The sequence below is a fragment of the Necator americanus genome, chromosome III, assembly GCF_031761385.1.
Source record: "Necator americanus strain Aroian chromosome III, whole genome shotgun sequence".
NCBI classification, from domain to species: Eukaryota; Metazoa; Nematoda; class Chromadorea; order Rhabditida; family Ancylostomatidae; genus Necator; species Necator americanus.
In genome coordinates, this window is record NC_087373.1 from 24,709,917 (window position 1) to 24,733,778 (window position 23,862).

Consider the following 23,862-nt stretch of genomic DNA (forward strand, 5'->3'; position numbering starts at 1 on the left):
GTTACAACAATTAAGTCCCACAAATTGCTTACCAAACAGTTTTAATTTTATTCACATTGAATTGTACGTTCATAACTGTTCGTCCACATCATATAGATTTGGGAGCAAAAAAAAAATTACCAGGTGTCCATCAACGAATTGAGAGCATTTCCCATTTAAGCAGGTAGACGATGGCGTTAGACGCCAGGAGACTTCAAGGAATGATCAATCCTATCATATGTGTCATATATAAGAGGGAACCAACGTCGCACATCTATACACTGTGATGTCTATAGAGGAATTATTCAAGTTCACCAAAGCTTTAAAAGACGTTTGAATCAATTGTAACGACGCTTTTGTCTATGGCTAATTAGAATTATTATGTGCATAAAAAAGCCGACGTATTGAGTGTCAGCTTAATATGGTTCAAATATCAAAAACTTAAGTGTTACGCTGTTCTTCAAAATCTCTTTGAGTTCCCAACTCAAGTTCCGCATTCACTCTGCGGAGTGATGGAGACTTACTTGTAAAGTGGTCGTGTGATGAAATCTGTGATGGACCAACAGAAAAAAAAGAGGTGAAATGAATATAGAATGAAATAAAAATAAAAGGAATATTGAGGTAGATGTTAGTCATTAAATGAAAAGAACGTCATCATTAACGCATAAGTAGAGGGTGTGTGGTCACCGTTACTACAGTTACTTTGCACATACTGCACGCAGTATTTTGGATGCACTCTTGGAAATTGTACAGAAAAAATACAAAACCGAATCGTAACAATCATATAGGGGCGGGTGTGGCGCAGTCGGTTAGAGGTCCGTTTGTAGCCACACGGTCGAGAGTTCGAATCCGCCCTAGTGCTCACCAAGCCTTTCATCCCTCCGGGTTCGATAAATTGGTACCAGACTTGTTTGGGAGGATAAAAACACTGACTTGATCATCAGCTGGCCCCCACAAGTCATTGTATAAGCTAACACGCGTTCCAAAACCTCAACGATTACGAATTCCAGTAAAACGCGTTGGCGCATCCCAAATGGATTGATACGCCAGTGACTTTATCCTTTATCCTTTTAACCATCATATAAAATCATTTCTGTCTTGTTAGTTTCATTTTAACTTTTACAATTCTCTTCATTTTTAACTAGCGAAAACAATGGTTTAATAATTCATTTTAATACAAATCAAAGTACACCAGATCTGCACACTACTATTGCGGATTTCAAAACCTTCAACAACAAGCAGGAAAACAGACTACGGATACAAAAACACACCCATCACAGAAATTGTGGCTGAATTATCATGAACGTTTCAACAATAGCGTTCGCATAGAAGTAAGAAACAAAACTTTTGTTCACCTTATAACAAAAGCTACGAATGAACTTTCCGTTTAACTACAAAGGTATATTTTCCACTCTGTGAAATTGTGTAGAAATGATCTGGATAGGAAATAGTGAGTTGATTGAACTTGGTGTTCGGTAGCATGGTTGTATTCGGAACCCCTACAATCTTCTCGACAACGTGCATGATGCCTTCTCGATTGCTCAGATCGCCATCGGACTACAAAAATAACATGGTGTACAGGATGAAAGCAGCGTTAGAAACGAACTATATATGATCATTTGATCTAGACTCAAATTAGCTTTACACACTTCCCCAACCAGCATACAGTCCGGCAAAAGTAACCTGACTTTTGGTGCAAATGCGTATGCGGTTGCTCGCGACCTGCAGAAGTCAGGTCATTTTGACCCGAAAATACTTCAACTGCTAATAAGATTGTCAAAAAAAACGAAGAACAACAGGTTTTCTTACAACAGTTTTAGTGTTTCATCGAAAGAAGTAAGTAAAGCACAACTCTCTTAACTCCAAATGTGTGAAAAATCCACCTTCCATGACGGTCATAAAAAATAATTTTACATCCTTGGCAGAGCCACACATATGAACGGCGACGAAGCCGACGACGCCAAAACGTTAGTCGCAATAAAGATTGGTAACAATCCTGCTCTTACTTCATATTTTTACCAGCATCTTTCCAATGTTATGTCAAGGTTCAAGAAATGTCGAGCTTCCACGTTTCTGATACGTATCATCTCCTACATAGCTCGCGAAGGTTTTCTTACACAATCATACTATTTGAAGGTAGATTTGAAATTAGGTAAGATATCGGAATGCTTTTTCTCACTGACGCGTCAAAGAAATCCGACTACTCATGCCCCAACAAAAAAAAATAATTAATGCCCTGCCTTGATGTCAATTGAAACGTGACTTGCACGAAATTCAGAGTACAAAAGAATGCTGTGTATTTACTGCAATGTTACACTCGGGTATACAATAGACACCACCTTCTAAACACATCTGAACTTCACTTGCAATGGAATGCCTCGTCTTCCAAGAAAACTATTAAAAACTGAAGAAAAACCGATGTTCACAAGAAATGTAGAACATACCTTGATCTGACCTTCTTTTCTTGTCTGTCTTCGCCAATTGCAGTGTTGTCCAAGCAAGCAAATACACTGTGTCATGGGACAAAGTTTACTGTCTTACAACCCTTCCCAAACAAACTCTTGCCACGTGACAAAGCAGAATTTTTGCCCAAAAATGACTAGTCGAGTTGCTCATTCTTTTTGCTGCATGGCAAACAGAACAAAGAGAAATCACGTTTAAAGTGAAATTGTAGATTCACCCTTGAAAAAATAACGAATCGACACAGAGACAACAAACACGCCTACCATCCCCTGTCCAAAAGGAAAGAGTACAATTAACCAAAAATGTTAATAATCTGGTTTGTCGTGTTTGTATTCCCAGCAATGAAAGAAGGAAGAAAACCGGGATTACCTTTACAACTGCACCATCAGCGAAGACCAAATAGCCACACTGATCGGGAATTTTCGAAAGAAAGGAAAAACTGGTTTCAACAGTCATCTGAAATACCACGGACACGAATTATTGAGAAAATGCAGTGTTAAACACGCGACTATCCAAGACACAAATGGTTAATTAACTGCCAGTACTAGCGACAAAGCATACTTGTAAAAATTTTATGACTTTCCAGAGCAGAAACAACATTTCATAAAAATTATGAAGTGAAGAAACATAATTGTACATATCAAACTCTCTATTAGCACAATTTTTTATCGGACTATATGGTGACCGAACTTGAGTTCTTGTCTACCCGCTCTAGAAGAGATTTGAGCCCTTCTTCAAACTTGGAGCACCTGAAATGTAAGGAAATAAAATAGAATGCGTACAGTTTCTTCTTTTTCAGTACCTGATAGGCATATCAATGGCGTAAAAAGGATTTTTTAATGCATAATCTGCGTACAACTCGTAGAGTTTGTTAAGAAGCGATTCAACAGGAATACCAGTGGAAGGAGTTGTTACAACGACAAATTTCACCCCTGCAATATTCGCATTGAGCATAAACATTTCTAATGGAGAAAATCTTTCTTACCAGTCCGGCTTTGCAAGCAAGAAAGACGGAACTGACTTGTCTCCATGATCTGAACATAAAAGACAGAATCTAAGAACGACGATGACACTGCTGCTTATTTTATTGCCTACGCAAAAAAAGGTGTTCATGTCGTTGCATTGTTTGTGCTTAAAGGCATCATTCCACGAATCTGGCGTGGGGTGGATTTTCGTTGAAGTATACCTATATCGCCTCGTAGACTATGAATAAAGGGGACTAAGGGTGGTTCAGCTCATCTTTCCCTGCATCACTCTAAACAGACGGCTTCGGAACGCAGTTCCTGAAATGGATTATGAATACAGAGGAACTACCTCTGTATTCATAATCTACGACCCGATATAAATATACTCTAACGAAACCATACCCTTTAAGTGCGCTGCAATTGTTGTAGTTGTTTGCGGTTTGTAGAACCCACATAAGATATGTTTATCAGTTTCTAATAGCGTGTTGAAGCAAAGGAATGTGCAAGCCATAATATTTCAGTGAAGAAAACGAAAACAGGGCACTTGACTGGGCAGATTACAAGAAAAAAGCGCAGTTTCAGGGCAAGTCAGCCAGAATGATACGATTTGGAGGCAGTGGTGCTATAATTGTTCAAAAGCACTGGAACGTCCTTATCCAGATAAAGATTCTCTGATCATTTCTCGACTACTGACTGAACAGATACTGTATAAGGTCAGAAGAATGTCTAGCAGAACAACATTTAAGCTGCTAAGATCAGTAAGTGCATCTTAGTTGTGGGAAGCCATCCACGTATCCTAACTAAGACAACACAAGACAACATAGAGATTCCGGTACTGTTGTTGCGGTAATACGACGATGCTCATCAGCGTCTGGTGAGCCAAAACGATGACCGTGTCAATCTGTTATTTTCTTGCACCTCATTTACATACGTTTCAGTCGCTGGACGACACGAATGTTGTAGACGTGGATCTCGACTCTGAGGTTGTTCGTGACTAAGTGCGTACCAAAACCCGCATTTCCGGTGGTTTGGTGGACGCAAAGCTAGTTAGGCCGTGGGGTGGGTGACTCAACACTGGCTTTTCCATTTGAGAAGCCGATAGCTCATCAATCGATTGTTCAACGCTGGAACTGAATAGCCGAGTCAGCCGAGGCTCTACAACCTACGCATTAGTCTATGAGGATCTAAAGCTACTAAGAGAAGAAAGGAAGATAGATCTGGAACTATTAATGATTTAACTTCACCGAACTCTCAAACAGCCTTAATAGGAGTAAATAGCTGAGCCATATCATGTAGTACATTCAATGATTAAAAAAAATAAAAATGAAAGTGACCTGAGAGATAGTTTTTCCGCAATCCGCAGAAAAATCTGCTCCTTATCAGCGACGATATAACGACTTATGCGCAAATTAAAGAAAAAAAAAAGAAAAAAAAACTACCCACCTCGATTCCTGAGCTCCTAGCAGCTGGGCTCAGCTGTACTGCTATAGTGAACAAGGAATGAAACATAGATGACAAGATAATTTTTTCGTTCGTCGATACAGAAGGAGGCGAAAACCGTATGCTCACCTGCAACAAGAAAAGAAAGAAAACACTCTCAGAGAAAAAATCCGGAAAAGAAAAGAGACTTACAGGATAATTCGACTCATCTTCTAAATATTTGAAAATGCTGTGCTCAACACCATTCGAAAAGAACTTAGTTCCAGAGACTTTAAAGCCATTAACACCTGTGACGTAGTACCTGAAAGTGTAGTGCCAGTGGAAATATAGAGATAAATGAGAATGTTTAGAAACTGGAGTAGACAGACAAGTTAACCTCAATTTGACACCGTCCTTTTCTCCGAAAACCACTACCGCCTTCTGGTCAATTTCTTCCAGAATGATATCGAGTGGGTACTCGCATATCCTCTCTACCTCAGTCTGCAATTTATAAGTTTAAAAAACGCGGGGCCAAAGAAATATAGTTAGACACTCACCACATCTGACTTAGCCTCCCAATCGTATATCAAACTTCCAGCTCTACTTATAATGAAGACCTGTTGAATTGACATCAAACTGATCGAAATTTCTTGAAAGATGAAAGATGATCCAACCTATCACAAACTAATTTTATGTGATTTCTACTCAATAAAATAACGGAATAACACATGTGTCAGGCAAAACAAACTGGGGGGAAGAAGATTTATCCGAAAAGTTAGTTCAAACACACGATCAACGTAACAACTTGAGATCAATATCTTTGAAAAGTGGAACACTCCTACGTATTGATTGGTTTGAGCTCGAATCCCCTGGAATGGAGATCCTTCGAACATTTCGCTTTTAGCGCCGTGTTCAATTCATCCCTGACTTGCTTATTAACAAATGCGTAGTCATCTTCTGTCTTGTTCATCGAATCTTGAAGGATTTTCGAGCAGTCTTGAGTTGGGAACTCCATCATGAGACTCTCTGTGAGGGATATCCATGTGGTAGGCTCCTACAATAGATTATATATATATATATATATTATATAACACTGACAATTTATCGAATGTACGACAAAATTCAAATGTTTCAGCAAAGTCAAGACCATGACGAAAACTATACTCTTCGGAATATAATTACTTACTGTTATAATTTAATTAATAGTATAAATCTCATTCTGATGCGAGAATTACTTCGGTGTTCATGTTTGTCACTCTGGGATCGCATTGTGTTCGCAGAAACTCGCCCATTTTCTGTCTATCCCGTGATATGTACAATCGAAAGTCAAAACGAGCTGATCATTCATTCGAATTAATGTGTTCGAGCAACTCAGTAGTAGAACAGGTACTAAAGAAGTAGGAAGAAAAACTACATCAAATTGGAGTGCTATACCTCCTGATTATGAGCAGGATATCCCATCTGTTTGGGCATATACGTATGTTCTATTTTATTCTATGCTAAGGGCGAATGATTTAAATTGAATAGAACATATGAATACTTTACATACATATTACATATAAAACATTACACAGCAAAAATGAATGTAGAAGGGATAAAGTTACTGGCCAATCAATCCACTTGAGATATGCAACCGCGTGTTGGCGCATAAAATAACTTGCGGGCATAGCCGATGATCGAATCAGCGTTTTTATTCTCTCAGATAAGTCTTGTACCAACTTATCGACCCTGGAGGGATGAATGGCTTGGTTAGCACTAGGACGATCTCGAACCATCGACCGTGTGGCTACAACGGACCTCTAACCAACTGCGCCACACTCGCCCAAAATAAATGTAGAACATGGATAATCACTGTGGGGGTTCCATCAGCGCTAACGGCATTTTTTCGTAAAGAAATCTCCATCCTTATTACATTATTATGGCATTGCCCAGAATTGAAATATCCTGTATCATATTCAACCTTTATTTGTAAGTTACAGTTCAGAGCATTACCTGACGAGGATTTTTGAGAAGCCGTGATGCCTCTCGAATTTTCTGCCTTCGGATGTCCAACTCGATAAGCTTGGAAGTGTTATCCTGAATTCTGAAACAATTCACTGCAATGACCTTGATCACACGATAAAATAAAAGAGCAAAACCTTTGTAGTTACTATATTCTTACGAACGAAATGGGTTAGTTCAGAAATGGATACAAAAGAAGTACTAGGAACAACAGAACCTTTCTGAGGCCAGGCAAGAGTCTTCGAAACTTCGGAATACAGCAGAAAGGTTGCTCACTTCTCCACTAACCGTATTTGCCATTCCACTCACTGACAACACAAGAAAACTTGCCCTTCATGAATGACGGGGACCAGCTGCAACTGAGGCGCATTTTCTGCAATAGAGCATGAGAAGTGCTCGAGAGACTGCTGAGCACGATTTGCAGGACTTAGCAGGATCGGACAACATTCAGAATGGGGATCGTGGGACGGTGCTAACCTCAAACTCCATTAAAGTGAGGGAGCGAGAGATCAACGGAATGCGTACATAGCACTATCTTGAAAAGTAGATTCCTGATAGCTAATAATAGACCTACCACTGTGCAAATACGGACAAGTTCAATCACAAGGCCGACTTCAACCTCATCCTTTTCTTCTTCCTGTTCTTAAATGCGAAGTCTTCAGTACAAGAAGGAAGATCATAACGTGGAGTGAAATACTACTGATTACTCATAAGAATTCATAAACTCATTTAGAACTCTTTGCGAAAAATTACGTATGGTCCCACCGAAAACTGTTCAGTTCACAGTGGCATCGATGATGCATACATAATGAGAATAAAAGGTGTTCAACCGTGAGAGCATGGCTCCCCTTCAACTGGTGCAGACAAGAGAAAAAAGAGGTAGTTTTTCAGGGACCTTACCTTGTAGTGGACCTTTCATCGACTTGGGCTACAGCGTTAGGTCCTCCGATTTGCGTCATTTATATGCAATCAACAAGTGCACGACAAAACCACTGAATCCAGCACTTTTCATCAACCTCCAACGTACGCGCCATTTCCTAGACGAACGATTTCGTAGGCAAAGAGAGAACTAACCAGGAAGATGTTCTTGTCATTACCACAGAATACATCGAAGAAAGTTCCCTTGTACAGAATTCCAGATTGACGATACTGGAGTTTCTAGTATTCGAACTTAATTATGTCTTACTCAATAAATATAATTTAACTAATTACTCAATTATTTCTTGGTTGCCTGACTCAGATCAACAGCTCCAGAGCGGAAAGCTGCAAAAACACTGATCCCCATCACCACTGCATGGGCCACCAGCCACTTGGTCAAATCGAGAGAAGCTCATTTTGATCTTCTAACTAATGCCAATGTTTCCAACGTTCTTTCTTCTCAAATTTATCGTTTGCATCTGTCGAAGCAAACCTCTGTTCCGCGCAAGACCAGAGTTTGTCGAAAACCGAGGAACTTATAGACGTAATCGTCCAATCATTCAACGGGGGTTGAGTGTAGTATGCATCGCAGACACAGTAGGCTCAAATCGACGTAAAGAACAGTGTATTCGCCTGAGCGACTGCGCTCGAAGCGGCGCTGTGGAGCTAGCGCTTGGAATCGAGGTGGAAAGGTCAAACTTCAGCAAGGGATGGTGTCAGCAAGGATCCCCTCTAGATGCGAACCGCTATGCGCCGCCGCCTCCCTCGGAGCGCGGCCGCTTACTCGATTGCTCCCAGCTTCAGGCCCTTTTGACTCGACTGTACCACATGCATTGTATTGGGGTCAAAACGACATAAAGCATGGAGCAGTTGCGAAAGCGGTTGCGCCCGAAGCGGAGCGGTAGAGAAGTGGTTGGAATCCGCGTGGTGCCATCGCGGACTGAAGCAAAACGTGGTGCTAGCGTGAGTCCTCCCTCGAGTAAGCGCTGCGCTCTACCGCATCGCTTCGAGCGCAACAGCTTGCGCAACGGCACCGTGCTTCCTACTGTTCTATTATAGAATCTAGTAGATTTTATTTCGATATGGATTCTTCCTTTAACTCTAAGACACATTCTCGTCAAATAATATTGTAAAAACTTGAGAACAACAGATTTGAATTGCGAGGGGAACGGGATTTTACAGTTGGGTCAAAACGACATGAAACACGGACCGTTGCGCAAGCGGCTGCGCTCGGAAGCGGTGCGGGGGAGACAGCGGTTGGAATCGAGGTGGGACCATGCAGAACAGCAGAGGTGTGTGGCGGTAGCGTGGATCCTTACACGATCCCAACCGCTACGCTCCAGCGCTCCGCTTTGAGCGCAGCCACTTGCGCAAATGTCCGTGTTTCGTGTCGTTTTGACCCGACTATACATAGTTTCCTAACCTGACCGTATTATACAACTCCCGTCATACTAAGTGTTGTTGCATTCTCACGAACAGTTTGGAGCAAAGAATCACATTAATTTACTTAGATTGAATTTCACAAGCACATTATATATCTAGTCCTTTTCTGCCTTATATGCCATCATAGAATCTTTCAGTGCATTTTAGATCTATTAATTTGATCCATTTCTATGAGAATCGCTTCACTTATAGTAGTCAAAACGGCATGAAGCAGAGTGCAGTTGCGTAAGCGGTTGAACTCGAAGCGGTGCGCTGGATCGTAACCGTTAGGATTGGAGAGGATCCCGGCTACCTCCGTTTATTGCTGCAGTTTCCGATTGTCCCATATCGAGTGAAGGTGTCTCAGCAATGAATTCGCTTCGTCTTTTGGAGGAGATTGAAACAAAAAGTCCCGTGCAAGTCTTTGGAAAAACTGGAAATTTTGTAATTACTATGCAGAAACTACAGTAGGGTTAAAACAACAAAAAACACGTACGCAATTGCGCGGCTTTTTTCGAGGCGCTACGGTGGAGCGTAGCGGAACCTTTACTGGTCCCAATTTGCGGCGGCGCCATCTTGGCTCTAACTGCTGCCTCCACCGCACCGTTTCGAGCGCGTACGCAAATGTTCCGCAACTGCACTCGTGCGTCATGTCGTTTTACTGTATTATACTATATATACTATATTATACTATATACTATACTTACTGCAAACATTGCTGGGAGGGGCCATTTTCATTGCAACGCTGAAGAGAATCTTTTATTTACCAACCATGCGAGGAGCTACCAATCAAATACATGGGACCATCTATGCTATTACATTGCCCGAAGAGTTCTGGACACTTCTTTATAAAAATTTTATCGAGAATTTGGAGTGGAGAACGAATGTGCCTGCCATTATGGTTCACTAACCGTCCAATGCGCAGGCGAGCATTAGCCTACAGAACTTGGAATGTTATGAGGCAAAGTACGTTTTTAGTAAAACTTCGATTTGAGTATGGGTCTTGAAGTCCATTCCTTTCAGGAAACGAGTCAGATCCGAGAACAGTGGCACATCTCAGCGAGGGCTTTTTATGATTCGTAGCTTCACACGCCGCAGCTCCTTCAACTTGAGCTCTTATGGGGTGTACAGACCTCACTTCGTCATCGAGACTGTAGTCCAGTTGGTTGAAGCGATTGCATCAGTTAAAGGCATCACCCCACGAATCTGGGGTGGTGCAGATTTCAGTTGGTTTTAGTTCCTATACGGGGTCTTAGATTATGGAGAGGAGGGCGATTCCGTTCATTTCCTTCTAATTGCCGCAAAAAACGGCTGGAAAGATGCGACGCGTGCACAAGGCTGGCACGCTCCAATTGAATTCGCTGTAGAAAATAGCGCGCCGGAACGCTCGAAGTCGTATCTTTTGGCCGTTTTTTACGGCAATTAGGAAGGAATAGACGGAATCACCCTTCTCTCCATAATCTACCATTCCGTATAGGCATAACCCACCTAAAACCCGCACAACTCCAGATTAGTGGGGTAATGCCTTTAACGATGGTGTATCCAGTGCACGTTGCTTGTAAAGTTCCTTCAGTTTGGTTTCCACAACTTCTATGCTCGGCATAGAGTGAAGACGAAAGGTGGCGCAGATGCTGACGGTCCGCAGCTATGTCGACCTTCCTGCAGCACAGGAGAAGAATGGCTAATATGCTTGATTAGAGTGGCGTATTACTTTCCATAAGTGGAGCTTTATCGCTCTCTAGTTTAAGCAGACATGTCCAAAAATGTCCGAAAACTTTTTGGACAAACCAGTACACGACAAATGACAATATCAAATAAAGCGACAATTCAGACGTTTGTTCTTGCAGTTTTTTTTTTTTTTTTTTTGGGGGGGGGAGTCATGATAATTGTACGTTCAATCATACCCAAACCACGTAGCCAAGGCTATGCGGAATTCCGACTTCCAGAAATCTCAGCGTTTCTAGGCTTCTCTATCTCCAACTTCAAAAAAGTTAGGCAAAACTCGAAAGTTCGGAGCTCCCTTCTTTCTTCGCACCTTACTATTTATCTATACTGTCGTTAGAGTTTTGGGCTATTTTGGACCAATTAGTGAACGTTTGGTGCTATACATGACATCTTTAATTGGCTCGGGCATATTTCGTATTGACTAATGATGGAGCTTGGAGCTACCTGAGTTCCTTCTCTCTATATCTTTCGGAGTATCTTTATATCTCCGTCATTTCGGTTGTTTTTTCTGCATACTGTTAGTCCCTTCACCGTTTTCTTTGATCCCTACCTTGTTTGTTCTGTTAAAACTTTTGTTGTGAATAGATATTTTGGGATTTGGTCCAAGTATAGGGTTTCCCAAACTTTGCTGCATACTTACGCTGAGAAAGGATGACTTTTCATCTCTTTATCTCTTTTTTAACTTTTTAGAAACTTTTTATAAGCTTACTCAACACTTCTGTCACGATGACTCACACCACCATACTTTTATAGTTGGCTCAAAACGACATGAAGCACGGACCGTTGCGTAAGCGGCCGCGCTCGGAAGCGGTGCGGTAGAGACAGCGGTTGGATTCGGGGTGGACCATGGCGAACTGCAGAGGTGGTTGGCGGCAGCAAGGATCCTTTCACGATCCCAACCGCTACGCTTCACCGCTCCGCTTCGAGCGCAGCCGCTTGCGCAAATGTCCGTGCTTCATGTCGTTTTGACCCGACTATAGAAACATCTAGTGCAGTGGGTTTAAGCATCCGGATCGAGTTAAGTTCTGCACAGTTCTTGGACGCTCACAACGCTCACGACAACACACACTAATGATCCTTATGATTAAAATTACGTCACTTCACTCACAACATATTACAGAAATAATACTCTGTTAACTAGATTTTTTTCACCAGTAATTTTTCATTGGAGCTGGCCGTGAATTTCCGGTTATCTGTGATGTTACTGACCTTTAGTCCCGAACTTCCGAAATTTCAGAGTGAAATTCAGCTCATACTTGCATGGACCATACAATTTAGCACCTTTTTTGTGGTTCTGTGGTCTTGGCTTTACCAATTCTAATTACGATATCACTACAAAACTTGTACTTTGCGATCGTCAGGACAATCCTAGCACACAACATCTTCAGTTACTGGATTACTTTAGTCCCGAATATTTATTGGAGCGTATTATATGGAAACACCGGTCATAGAAATACAACATAAACACATGAAATTGAAACCGACAATTGGTGATTTCAAATTAAAGACTGCAACAACCATTAAAAAAACTTTATATTAGGCACCAAGCTGTTTGTAAAGGATTGGTACGTAATCGTCCCACTCAGCCTAGAAAGAAAACTCCAAGAACAGCAAAATTATAAGCCAACGAGAAATAACGCTAAGAATAACCTGGTAAAAATTGCCTGCTACGGGAGTACCTAGTTTGTGTTTTGCAACAAACTTCTCAGTCTTGAATCCTCCTCTTCCCTCCCCAGAACGGTTCGTCAAGTGACCGTGTTCAGAGTCGCTTATACGACCGGATTGTTTGTAGATGAGGAAAACGTAACGATGGAGCCCTCAAGTATAGTATCTGATAGACTTCGATGCAAGCATTTTCTACTCAAAATTCTCACCAGTCCCCTTTGGTGGTCCAGATCCAACATATTCGGAAAGAACATCGCCCTTGCCAATTTCGTTCCCAGGCACATTGGTGACTAACCAGTGGTGCCACTCACGGAAAGTAGCCTCTTTACGTGAAGGAGCATCAGGATCTGCAAGTAGGAGATGATAACTCGAAGGGAAAACACGCACACCTAAAAAATGGTTTTCGAAGATGAAATCCTGTGAAGCTGCCGTAAACTTCATTTACAATGACTCTGGAAAAATCCTTCGTCTCGATAGAGTTCTTGTAGCACATTCTGGGGCTGATGTTTCGTTGCCTCTATTGACTAACGAAAAAAACCCAGAACTTCATTGCTACTAATAAACGCTGGAAAAACAATAATAGATTGAGATATATCACCTGTCATGATGACTGTGTACAGAGCCCCTGGTTCGGCGTCCCACGTTAGCTTTGGAGGATTTTTCACTTGTGTTGGTGTCAAGACGTTGCCCAAAGTAACCTAAAATTAAAGCGCTCCACTTCGGAGTAATCATATCAATTTTATAACATGAGGTAGGTCTTGAGGAAATAATGAATTTCTGAACTCGTTTCAACACTTACGCTGTACTCAAAAGTTAGGCGTACAACTTTTCAAAAACTATTGAAATGATACTATACATTATAACCTTTTACATTTGGAAAGTTTTCACATGTTCTTTTGCAGTTGAAAACTTGAATTTTTAAGACAAAACATATCCGGTTATCTTCGCGAATGCTGCTTAGCGGGAAATGAATAAGTTTTGGGGAATAATATTTCCACGTGTCATAAATGAGTAATGATCGCGAAAATATCGCGATAATTTTCGTGCATAGACATTTTGTAGCCTAAAGGGCATAATAATGCTAGAGATTTGCGGTACTAACTATACGAGAATCTCCTGGTGGATTATGACAGCCTAATGCCTTTCATGACTTTTCTCCCGATCACATCTCTCCCTCCTCTGAGTCTACTAGTTTCCCATAAATCCCTCACCAAAATGGACTATCAGAAACAGTATTAAACTAAACCAAGAAAAGATTTTCTTGCACAGACGTTAAGAAAACCAAAAAATTAACAAAGTTGCATTACAAAACGTCCTATGCATGTAAAGAATGAAGTACAAAACACGGCACTGGCTAGAGTCCCGCCAGAGTAAAACAATGAGCATTTCTAGGCTTCTGTAATACTGATGTCTCTCTTTTCAAGTATGGAATTCTCCAAAGGTTTTTAGAAGTGAAGGACCTGTTTCTATAGATGTTCGACGTTTCTACACAACGGATTTTTCAGCAGCGAAAATGTGAGAAGGAAGTGCTACAACAAATATAACAGGACACCAAAGACATTTAACTACTACCAAATAGAGTAAGTGAGTAACTATAATTAGTAACTATAATTTAGTGGTAAGTAAAGTTTTTGGGTAAGATATAGTTGGGGTGGGCGGCGCACTTTGACGTGACAGAATCGAACTGTCCTACTACTGTAATATACTTAAAGGATGACGAGCGTTTGAGGAGTAGATTACAGTGCTTATTTTTCCAGGCTACGGAAGGAGGCGACCCGCCAAACGTTAATTGCCAAAAAAAGGCCCGGAAGAACAATCTTCGTTCGCTTAGAATTTGTACAAAATCAATTACGAGGCCAAGCTTACGAAGGCGAACTTGGGCCTTTTAGTAACTACAATTAGCAACTATAATTTAGTGGAAGTCAATCTCTTCGTAAGATATCATGTGGGGAAGCACTTTGACGTGACAGAATCGAACTGTCCTACTACTGTAATATAGCGTTAATATGGCGATTGCGCTACTACAGTAATAGTATGCACTCATCTGCACTCAGACCGCGAAAAAAGTCATGGTGCACAATAGGCGAGAGGACGCCCTTACTACACAGAAACTATTCTCGTCGTTAAATAATTTTCAAAATTCATTTACATAATGACTGCTGCTAATTTGCTGACTATAATGAGTCACTCTGGGGTCTAAAATCTGAGCGACATGCATGTTAAAGCTACTAGGAAAAAAGGAAGACAGAGCTGGAACTACTACTACTTTAACTTCACCAAACCTCCTAAACAAGCCTACTAGAACTGAATAGTAAAGTCACATAATGTATTACTTCTAAAGAAAAGAAAAAAAAAGAAGCGCATATGGATTCCATATAAATCCACTACCACCAAGCGTAGTTGGGACGGTCTATCTTACTTCTTTTTTCTCTCAGCAACTTTAGCTTACATGTCACGGATACTCTAATACCAGTGATTAGGTCTTAAGGCCCCAACAGATTAGTTATTCAATTCCAGAAATAAGGGCACCAGTGAGTGCCCCTCTTTCCCGCTCCCCTCAACTACATTTTACCCAAAATCATATTCACACATTTTCGATCTATATTCGCAAGCTGGTGACCTTAAAGAACGTCGTTTAGCGGGGTTAGCCTTCATGAAGGCTGTTCACATTCGTCTGATTCAAATTCTTCCTTGGACTTCGATGCAAGCTCCAGCCACGTAGTAATTAGAGTTAATAGCGACGAGTCAGCAAGTCAGCAGCAGCAGAAATTGCAAATGAAACGGTTTCAAAACAAAAATGGTTTCTGTGCTGTACGTATTGACGTCTTTGCGCCTCTTGTGTTAGATGACCGACTGATGCAGGTCAGTGCACGTTATTACAGTAGTAGTAGCACAGTCAATGCACACGCCATATTAACGCCACTTTACAGAAATAGGACAGTTCGATTCTGTCGCGGCAGAGTGTCTCCCTCACTACATTTCAGCCAACTTTTTTACCTCAGCGCCGCTGTCGTAGACTGCCTTCACAGTTTTCGAGGGTGCTGTTGCCAGCACGTCCGGCACTACCTCGTGCTTCTTGAACGCTTCCGCGGCCATAGATGCAATAGACCTAGAACAGATTCATAACAAAACAGTTCATCATCGCAAATCCTCCTATCCGGGTATGCCTAAAAAAAATTAGAAAATACGTTGACATGAAGGCAGACAAAACGCGGAAGCAACAAGTTGGAAAAATGTATGACTGCTTATTTTCGAAGGCAACGGTCAATGCTACATGTTAAGTTCTTGAATAACACAAAACATAGTATGTACTAAGTCATACCGTATACTTAGCCTAAACTCGTAACGCAATAGCAGAGGCAGGCGACATCCATAAATAATTTTTTTTCTAGTCAACAGATCTAGCTGTATCACCCATAAACGATTTTTCTTCTAGTCCACAGATCTAGCTATAGAACCGTCAACTTGAAATGAAGCACGATACAGTTGCGTAAGTGGCTGCGCTCGAAGCGCCGTGGTCGAGCTAGCGGTTGTGATCGAGGTACGATCACCGCAAAGTGCAGGGATGAGTGGTGCTAAGGGTTCCCCATTCACTTTTCGCTACTAGTAGCAACAGCAGTCCTACGGCAGCAACCTTACGCAACGTTTAGAAAATGAACATGCGCCGTGCACAAATCTCAGAATACATATCGTTTAGGACCAAATTTTGCACAAACACATCGCTTGAGAAATAAATTACTTCTAAAACTCCTGTCCCCACATCTCAGCAATGTCAGCAATTCTGAGAAACACTCTTGCAGGACCCTCCTGTGTGCAGTGGCGGCAGATTAACGACTGGGCGCTATCGGCAAAATGACTGTAATGATAGCCAAGCAATCGTGTCTTTTCTCTGAGCGCTGCATAACGCAAGCAGATTTATAAAAGTCGTCCTTTTGATGCATATTCACAAAAAATACACCAAAAAGCTCAAAGAAACAGATGTCACTCGCTCTCTAAGAATCTGGTGAACTCAATGCATTTGTCGATTATCCAAGCAAACGATTCACTACTCCCACTGACATGAAGGGTTCTGTTTCGTAGAGGGATAAGAAAACTCAGTACGTTAGGAACCGAGATGAGACCAGGATTGGAAACGTTAAAAGAACCAACAAAAACCAAGAAGACGCGGTTCCGAGATAAACTTCTCTGCAATGAGCGCACAATTGTGTGAGCATTCAAAAATAATCAATGAGTTTTTTAACGAAAAGTGCACCGACAGAATGCAGTCGCGTAATAGAGGAGTCAATAGATGGATAGTATACATGATTACATGGATATGACCACTTCTCACGTAGTGCGATGCGCACAAAAAGCACTTCACTCTTCTTCTCTTAAATGTTAGCCCCTTGATATAGGGCTAGAAAACGGATCCTGATTGGAATTCACCCTGATTATGCTGCATTTGAGAGAATTGGACAAATCACGCTTGCTTCAAAGCAGCAAACCAATCACCCCACGGATTTTTTTCTTGCAGGAATGAACGGATCTGCAAGCAATATTCTTGTGGTCTTTAGATAGTGTCGCTATTTTTTATAAACTACAGGGCGACACGACCAATTTCTTCATCCTCGATTTTGTTTTTGTTCCGCTTTTTCACAATAACATGCGCTTAATTCTGTATTCTTCCTGAAGAAAGTCATTTCCTTCAGTACTTCATCTCTTTCTGCAATTATTCCTGCTTTGAACTGACATTTCCGAAGTCGATTATGTAGAATGCATGTCACAATGTGTCAATGTCAACTCTGAATCACTGCAGTTGAAAACAAGCAACACAATTGATATAGCCGTTCACGGTTTCGTAGCGGAACGAGAAAACAGTTCTACTTATTTGTTTCAAATTACAATCCATGCTAGCTTTAATATACAGTCTACGCTGGGTGATCAGATAACTCCACTTTTTTTTTCAGAAATTTGAACATCTTATGTCAAAGAAAATTTACTCATTGCTGGACTGATCTTCCTCCTGAGGATTGTCTCCACCTGCTTTCGGAACACACATTCTCTAGAAGTAATTAGGAATTATTCAAAAGTTCCAGTCCTCATGATAACTACTTCCTTTCTAGATGAAATTAACGGTGGCGCGCTGAATCCGCACTTTCTAAGAGTTTTGTACGGTGTGGCCTTGTGTGGTCGTAGAGAAAGATAGTGACATTCATGTTCTAAACACAGAAGCTTGGTGATCATGCAACTTCTGATAACTGAACAACAAACAACTCGCCAACAGCAGAAATGACTTCCTTAGAACAGTTAGAACGCGACCAGGAGACAGAAGATCAACATGAATGCGAAATTCGAGTAGTGAAAGTTCGTAGCTTTGACCATTAATTAAGTACGCTTTGTTTCAGTAACCACAGACAGCTGTGGTTACTGAAACTTCAAAGTGTGTAGAGTATGAAAGTCACTGCCTTCTTCTACCACCACACAAGTCCACCATACAAGCTACTTAGAAAAGTCGAGTTTAACTTCCCACCAAGCATCTATGAATAGTCCTCATCATCCTGACCTATTGGCCCACAACATAAATCACATATGGGTGACTGGTAAGGAAGAGACGCATTACGCAATAGTTGAAGCCAAGTCACCGTGCGAGTGTGTGCGATAATACACTGGCATATACGTGGTAATAAAAGTAATTTATCACAACACAACAAATTGTGATGTAATAAAAGTAGGGGCAGCTAGATTTCATCCGTTTGCTGAGTTCCACTGACAAGTAAAAAGCAACAAAGAGGTAGTGGGCGATTGATGGGAACCAATATCTTGATGATGCACCATACACAATACACACTTCTGTTTTGAAGAACACGGTAAATGGAATGAGTATGGAACCAATATCTGGATGAATGGTGAAGAAAAACGAGCAGCAACTCCTTACTATGCCAACGGAGGGGTGTTATGCGACCTCGCTCGTTTTAAGAAACAGAATTTAGGTGACATGCAGCTCTAATTCCAAAAAAAAAAAAAAAAAAAAACGGGGCATCATCAACCGAAAATATCTCACCGCAGTAATAAAGGATAAAAGGATAAAGTTTTTGGCGTTAATCAATCCGCTTGGGGTGTGCCTCCACGTTCACTTCAATTCAGAATCGTTTGAGGTTTACGAACGTGCAACTGGCCTATGCAATGACTTGCGGTCGCTAGCCGATGTGTTAACAACATGTGTGTCAAAAACCGAGAACAAAAATTTACGAGCAAATCATCGCTCTAGTCAAAGCATGGATATAATGGGGGAGGATGTAAAAAGACAGATAAGCAACCCCGACAAATGTCCAAACACATGAAGTGAAATCTTTTCTTCGATTACGGTTTGCGCTTGTCTTTTCCCTAATAATGGGTTTAGATTTAGCAGAAAGACCAGCAAAAAACTTCAATAAAATAGTGACCTGAGAAAGGTTACTGAGAAACGTTCTAGAAAATCTCTGAATGAAACAAAAAACAGCATTCAAATCAATCGAAGCCGTAATGAAATGCTTGAGAAATACCAACGAAAAATATTCAAAAAAAAAAAAACTGGAGGATTGCTGATACTCCTACCGAATAAAAACTTTCTCGAAATATTTCTTCAGTATGTTCGAGAGAATTTTTGAATATTAAGTCTGACTTCAATATGTCTAAGACGGTTCAAAAGAATCAAGGGGTAACTAGATTCCAACGAGCTGGCATCACCAACGAATGTGGTGGCTGGTGATAAAAGCTCTTCATTCTTATGTGTAGTGCACACAAGACTCGAACTTCAGATCAGGAGTAATAGGACCTGGGAAGCAGTGCGAAAGGAGACGCGTCGTGCAGAGAGAATGTTCGCGACTGTGTTTCCCGCGACCGAAATCGATTTTAGCGCGTAAATACCCTTTCGGAGCAGAGTACATATAATTCTGCAAAGAAAATGCTTCTAAACAGAAATCTGGAAACTTGCGAAAATATGAAAACAAATTCAGTAGGTTTTGCGTTTACGAATTATTTGTGAAGAATAAAGACAACTACCACCTTACCTACAGCAATGTAAGCAATAAATGAGAAATGAGGGTGATAGACAATACTTCTTATAAAGTGGATAAGAATATCCATATACAGTCGAAATGAGAAACGTGATGCCGGATGGAGAGCCCACTGTTCCAATAACGCCTGACGTGCGGTCGTTTTCAGTCGATATCTAAGGGCGCTAGCATTTTCAACTCATCACTTCAGCAATATCGGTAATGTGTAATATATGTATGTAGTCAATTTTTGCTCCAACAATACATCCGCGCGCTTTACAAAAGCTAATAAAAAAGAGAAGAGGAGAAGAGGAGGATGGAGAGGAAAGGAGGAAAGAGAAAGAAGGGTCTTAAAGAAAAAAGAGAACAGAGCACATCTCCCACCTACAACCTCCAGTGTTTGATCTCCCACTGGATCGAAAATTTCGCAGAGCAGAAAAGAATCTAGAATTGCATCTAAAAGGTTTATAACTCACTACTACATAGTTTTCAACAATCTACAATTACATTTAATAACACCCAATAACTAAAAATGCTCGAATTTTAGAATCAGACCACCTCGAAATGGAAAACTTTGCGCATGGGGGTTTCCATAGGCCCTCTATCCAAACTTGAAATGCCCGACCATGAAAAAAGTATAATCTTAAATAATGTCTAATACCTCGGGACATAGTTGTTGCAGCGAAGTTCGGTTCTCAGTATGCTAGAGGGGATCTCTCCATCAGAGTAAACTTTACCCATTTCCCCGTTTTTTCCAATGATTATAAGGAACATAGGTAGCAAAAATGCCAACTCCCATCTGTATCTCATTTAGAATTCAAAAAACTGTAAGGTTCCAAAACATTGATTCAAACAATTTGTAGAGCAAGCTTCTACGAAACTCTTCTGTCCAAAATAGTTCACAACAGCATTACTTAGTTTCTTTGCTCCTTTGCAGAAATTTAATCCAACAGAGAGTCCTATTGCTGCCTCTGTTGACCTCTGTGTTTTCTTTCCTTATAATTTCGTAATTTTTCGGAGAATGGAAAGGGGACGATTTTCCGGGGGTTATGATCACCTATTCATTCGCTGCTTCATTGTGCTTATACACAACAGTAAGCAAAAATTAGCAGAATATGAAGAGATGCGCATAAAAATCTTTTTTTTTTTCGTTGGAAAGACTTTGTTGCATTCTACTACATACCCATCCTCAGTCGAATACACCTGCAGCAGTATGAGGCTCTCCTAAAGAGTAATTTCTCAATCGCAAGTGCTAAAAACCCCAGTTACGACCAGTGTCTTTTCCAAGATTTTGCAGGCGAAGTGAAGCCGCGTCAGGAAGAGACGTTACCAATGCGTTCGGAAGCAACTGTAACACGCAAGAGATGGATTTCAGACACTGATGAAAATTGATGGCTGCGTTCTAAAATATGTCAAAATTTATATTTTCATGAAATTGGGTTAGAAAGAACTATCCTCACTCAGTTTTCGCCAGAAAGTAGCGGCGCCTGGTGGAAAGAGTCCGACGGCGCCATTTAGAATGTTGGGGCCAGAAAACAGTGAAACATTCCCCATAGCGTCACACAGGTGTGCCAGCGCACTATAGTAGTGAGGTAGGATAGGATGGGTATTATAGGACGGGTATTACGACGTAAAGTTGGTGTGCGAGCATTAGAAAGCAGAAAAATGGGAAGGGAAAAGTCCGCCGCCGCCGCAAAGAAGCAAAATGGGGTGAGACGGACTGGTTGCGTTGTGTTACACCCAAACGTGCGCCTTCTATGACTAACTGCCTTCTATGCTGCTCTATAAGTTATTCGTTTGCCGGACCCTTTCTATCGAAATTAGATATTCCACCGACAGCCGCTTTGAAAATTATCAACAGTTTATGGGATCTGCCATAGGACCCCTATATTGAGTAGTGTGATGATTACCTATAGTCGGGTCAAAACGACATGAATCACAAGTGTAATTGCGGAGCATTTACGTACGCGCTCGAAACGGCGCGGTGGAGGCAGCAGTTGGAGCCGAGGCCGGACCGTCGCCAACTGCAGCGATGGGTGGTGCCAGCAAGGGTTCCAATGCGCTCCTAACTGCTTCGCTCCACCGCGCCGCCTCGAGAGAAGAGACGCAATTGCACCGTGCTTCATGTCGCTTTGACCCCACTATACGTTCACGTCGTAACATCATAGAAAATCATTCTAGGTTAATTGTTGAGCAAGAAGACGATAAAAGCTTCGATTTTGTCGCGACATATAGGGAATATAAATGTAAAATCAGGTTTGAATATTCTTGAAGCGTAGTACCGACACCTTTAGCAGGAAGACTGCGAAATTTTCAACAATATTTTTCTTCAAAAAAGAGTGAGGAGAATCGTTGTTGGAAAAAAATTCGTGTGGTAGAAATTTATGGAAGGTGTCCCTGCATAACATCTTCATTGACCGCTAAAGCGAGCACATAAAAAGTCTGAAAGTCAAAAGTGTTGGCGGAACTTTTAGACTGGCAATCAAATATCCAAGTTAGCTAGTACATTTCGATGATCTTCAAAAATGTATATCTTCGGAAATGGTAGTGCTTCAGTCATTAGTTGAACTCATCATTACTTTACCAAATTTGCAGCTTGATGGGATTGCTTGCATTTTTGTACCATTTTACAACCTGTACCATTTTTGAACACAGCTCTGCCCAACCTTTTCAATGTGCAGCGAAAGCTCGCAGAGAATCCATCCAACGGTCGTTGTTCTATTTCCAACGAGCCTTGATGGATTGCCTGAACTGTTTGTCAACGACGAGTTCGACAATGTCCGGCAGTTCAGTGTCGAAACGGTTAGGTGTTGCCATAGATTCCATTCTATGAATTTCACTTATAAGGATAGGGGCCTGGGCGGGAGGCTGTGTTTAGTATGGGCAGGTCCAGTCGCGACCGAGCGACTGACACCAAGACTTGTAGATGCACTCCATCTTTTCATTAAATCATCACTAATTCACTCATTTCGTAACAAAATTAGAGGAATCAGTTTGTCATCGTCCCTACCATTTCCTGTAAATGTTATACATTTCACGAAGCATAGTTATAACCTTTGTAGCAGAATTTTTTGAATGGTGGATTCGCTGCTAGTATTCGGAGGAATCAAAGTCCGTGTAAGATTTCCCACGTTAGATGATTTAGAGATGACCTCGTCGATAGAGGCATTTCAAAAGAAAGGCAAGAAAGATTTCTTCAATCGTCAACGAATACCTTTAGAACAATGAAAACACTTAGAAAAAACCTAAAGACATCCAAGCCTAAACCTGTTGTATAGTAATAACTATGGTTATATGCATGATCCAAATGAATAGCTCAATGGTGATACCTATGTCACCGCATGCAAGCAATAATATCAAAGAGCCGCTAAACATGCTCAAAGTCACCATCCTTCAAAGGCATCACCCCACGAATCTGAGGTGGTACGGATTTCTGGTGGAGTATTCGTGTACGGGATCGTAGATTATGGAGAGAAGGGTGATTCCGTCTAATTTTTCCTGATTGCCGTAAAAAATGGCCCGGAAGACACGGCTTCCGGCGCGCTACTTTCTCCAACGAGTTCGAATCGGGCCCGCCAGCCTTGCGTACGCGCCGCATCTTCCCGGTCATTTTTTTAAGGCAATTAGGAAGAAATGGACGGAATCACCCCCTTTCCAAAATCTATTATGCCGCATACGAATATTCCACCTCAAATCCGTACCACCCCAGATTCGTGGAATGATGCCTTTAAGATGAAATAGACCAAAAACAAGAAATAAACAATATTCCCACCTTTTTATCACTGAAGAACTGGCGACTGGATGGACGAGTCCTCGAGAAACGCCTTGAGCAAGCCGAATTAAGGTTGCCATCAAAAACACAGAATTAGTCAGCATTAGCATTAACCGCTCGATTCAAAGGTGGTCAACCAAATGCTTCACTACACCACCAAACGTGGCCAGAAAATACAACACAGCGGACACAGCAATCATTCATCGCGTCGCGTCAGCTGTCGAAGAAACAGCTCGCATAATGAGGCCAACATCTTATAATGGCGGAGAGGAAACAAAAGAAAAAAAGCAAAAAAAGAAAAAAAAAAAAAAAGAGAAAGCAACTTCGGAGGAATTTCATTGCTACTTATACATCAATGAGTTAAACATTCTTTCCCATTTGTTTTTAACTGCAGAAGAAGATATTAAAGGCAGGATAGCGCGTAACGAAATATCTATGCTAACGGATAGGAGCAAAAGTGTCATTCACGAATATAAACGAGCACGCTCATAATAGTAGTTCACGAAAACGCGTCTGCAAC

The 23,862-nt window shown here is 41.2% G+C and overlaps 3 protein-coding genes across 7 annotated transcripts; 1 reads left to right on the forward strand and 2 right to left on the reverse strand.

Moving 5' to 3' along the window:
* Positions 1-1,347: 1,347 nt before the first annotated feature.
* Positions 1,348-7,127, reverse strand: RB195_010811 (uncharacterized protein; the record flags this gene model as incomplete). 3 transcript variants are annotated; one of them, XM_064191967.1, is made up of 13 exons in its annotated part: positions 1,348-1,536; positions 2,812-2,898; positions 3,128-3,191; positions 3,245-3,374; positions 3,428-3,476; positions 4,851-4,976; positions 5,040-5,148; positions 5,224-5,327; positions 5,384-5,475; positions 5,617-5,695; positions 5,755-5,880; positions 6,819-6,909; positions 7,045-7,127. In XM_064191967.1, 13 exons carry the CDS (start codon positions 7,125-7,127, stop codon positions 1,348-1,350), a joined length of 1,329 nt encoding a protein of 442 aa, XP_064049550.1. The 3 variants fall into 3 exon arrangements, with proteins under 3 accessions (XP_064049550.1, XP_013301334.2, XP_013301335.2); XM_013445881.2 differs by lacking the exons at positions 1,348-1,536; positions 2,812-2,898; positions 5,617-5,695; ... (1 more) ...; positions 6,819-6,909; positions 7,045-7,127 and having other exon boundaries at positions 3,116-3,191; positions 5,384-5,458; XM_013445880.2 differs by lacking the exons at positions 3,128-3,191; positions 3,245-3,374; positions 3,428-3,476; ... (6 more) ...; positions 6,819-6,909; positions 7,045-7,127 and adding an exon at positions 3,004-3,042.
* Positions 7,128-7,212: 85 nt separating this feature from the next.
* RB195_010812 (uncharacterized protein) lies at positions 7,213-10,777 on the forward strand (the record flags this gene model as incomplete). The annotated part of the gene is made up of 4 exons (XM_064191968.1): positions 7,213-7,320; positions 10,093-10,133; positions 10,191-10,328; positions 10,741-10,777. The coding sequence occupies 4 exons, from the start codon at positions 7,213-7,215 to the stop codon at positions 10,775-10,777; spliced, it is 324 nt and encodes a 107-aa protein (XP_064049551.1).
* Positions 10,778-12,428: 1,651 nt separating this feature from the next.
* On the reverse strand, positions 12,429-23,452 carry RB195_010813 (uncharacterized protein; the record flags this gene model as incomplete). 3 transcript variants are annotated; one of them, XM_064191969.1, is made up of 6 exons in its annotated part: positions 12,429-12,479; positions 12,543-12,709; positions 12,767-12,904; positions 13,156-13,255; positions 15,555-15,666; positions 23,343-23,452. In XM_064191969.1, 6 exons carry the CDS (start codon positions 23,450-23,452, stop codon positions 12,429-12,431), a joined length of 678 nt encoding a protein of 225 aa, XP_064049552.1. The 3 variants fall into 3 exon arrangements, with proteins under 3 accessions (XP_064049552.1, XP_064049553.1, XP_064049554.1); XM_064191971.1 differs by having other exon boundaries at positions 23,343-23,422; XM_064191970.1 differs by lacking the exon at positions 23,343-23,452 and adding an exon at positions 17,537-17,595.
* Positions 23,453-23,862: the final 410 nt, after the last annotated feature.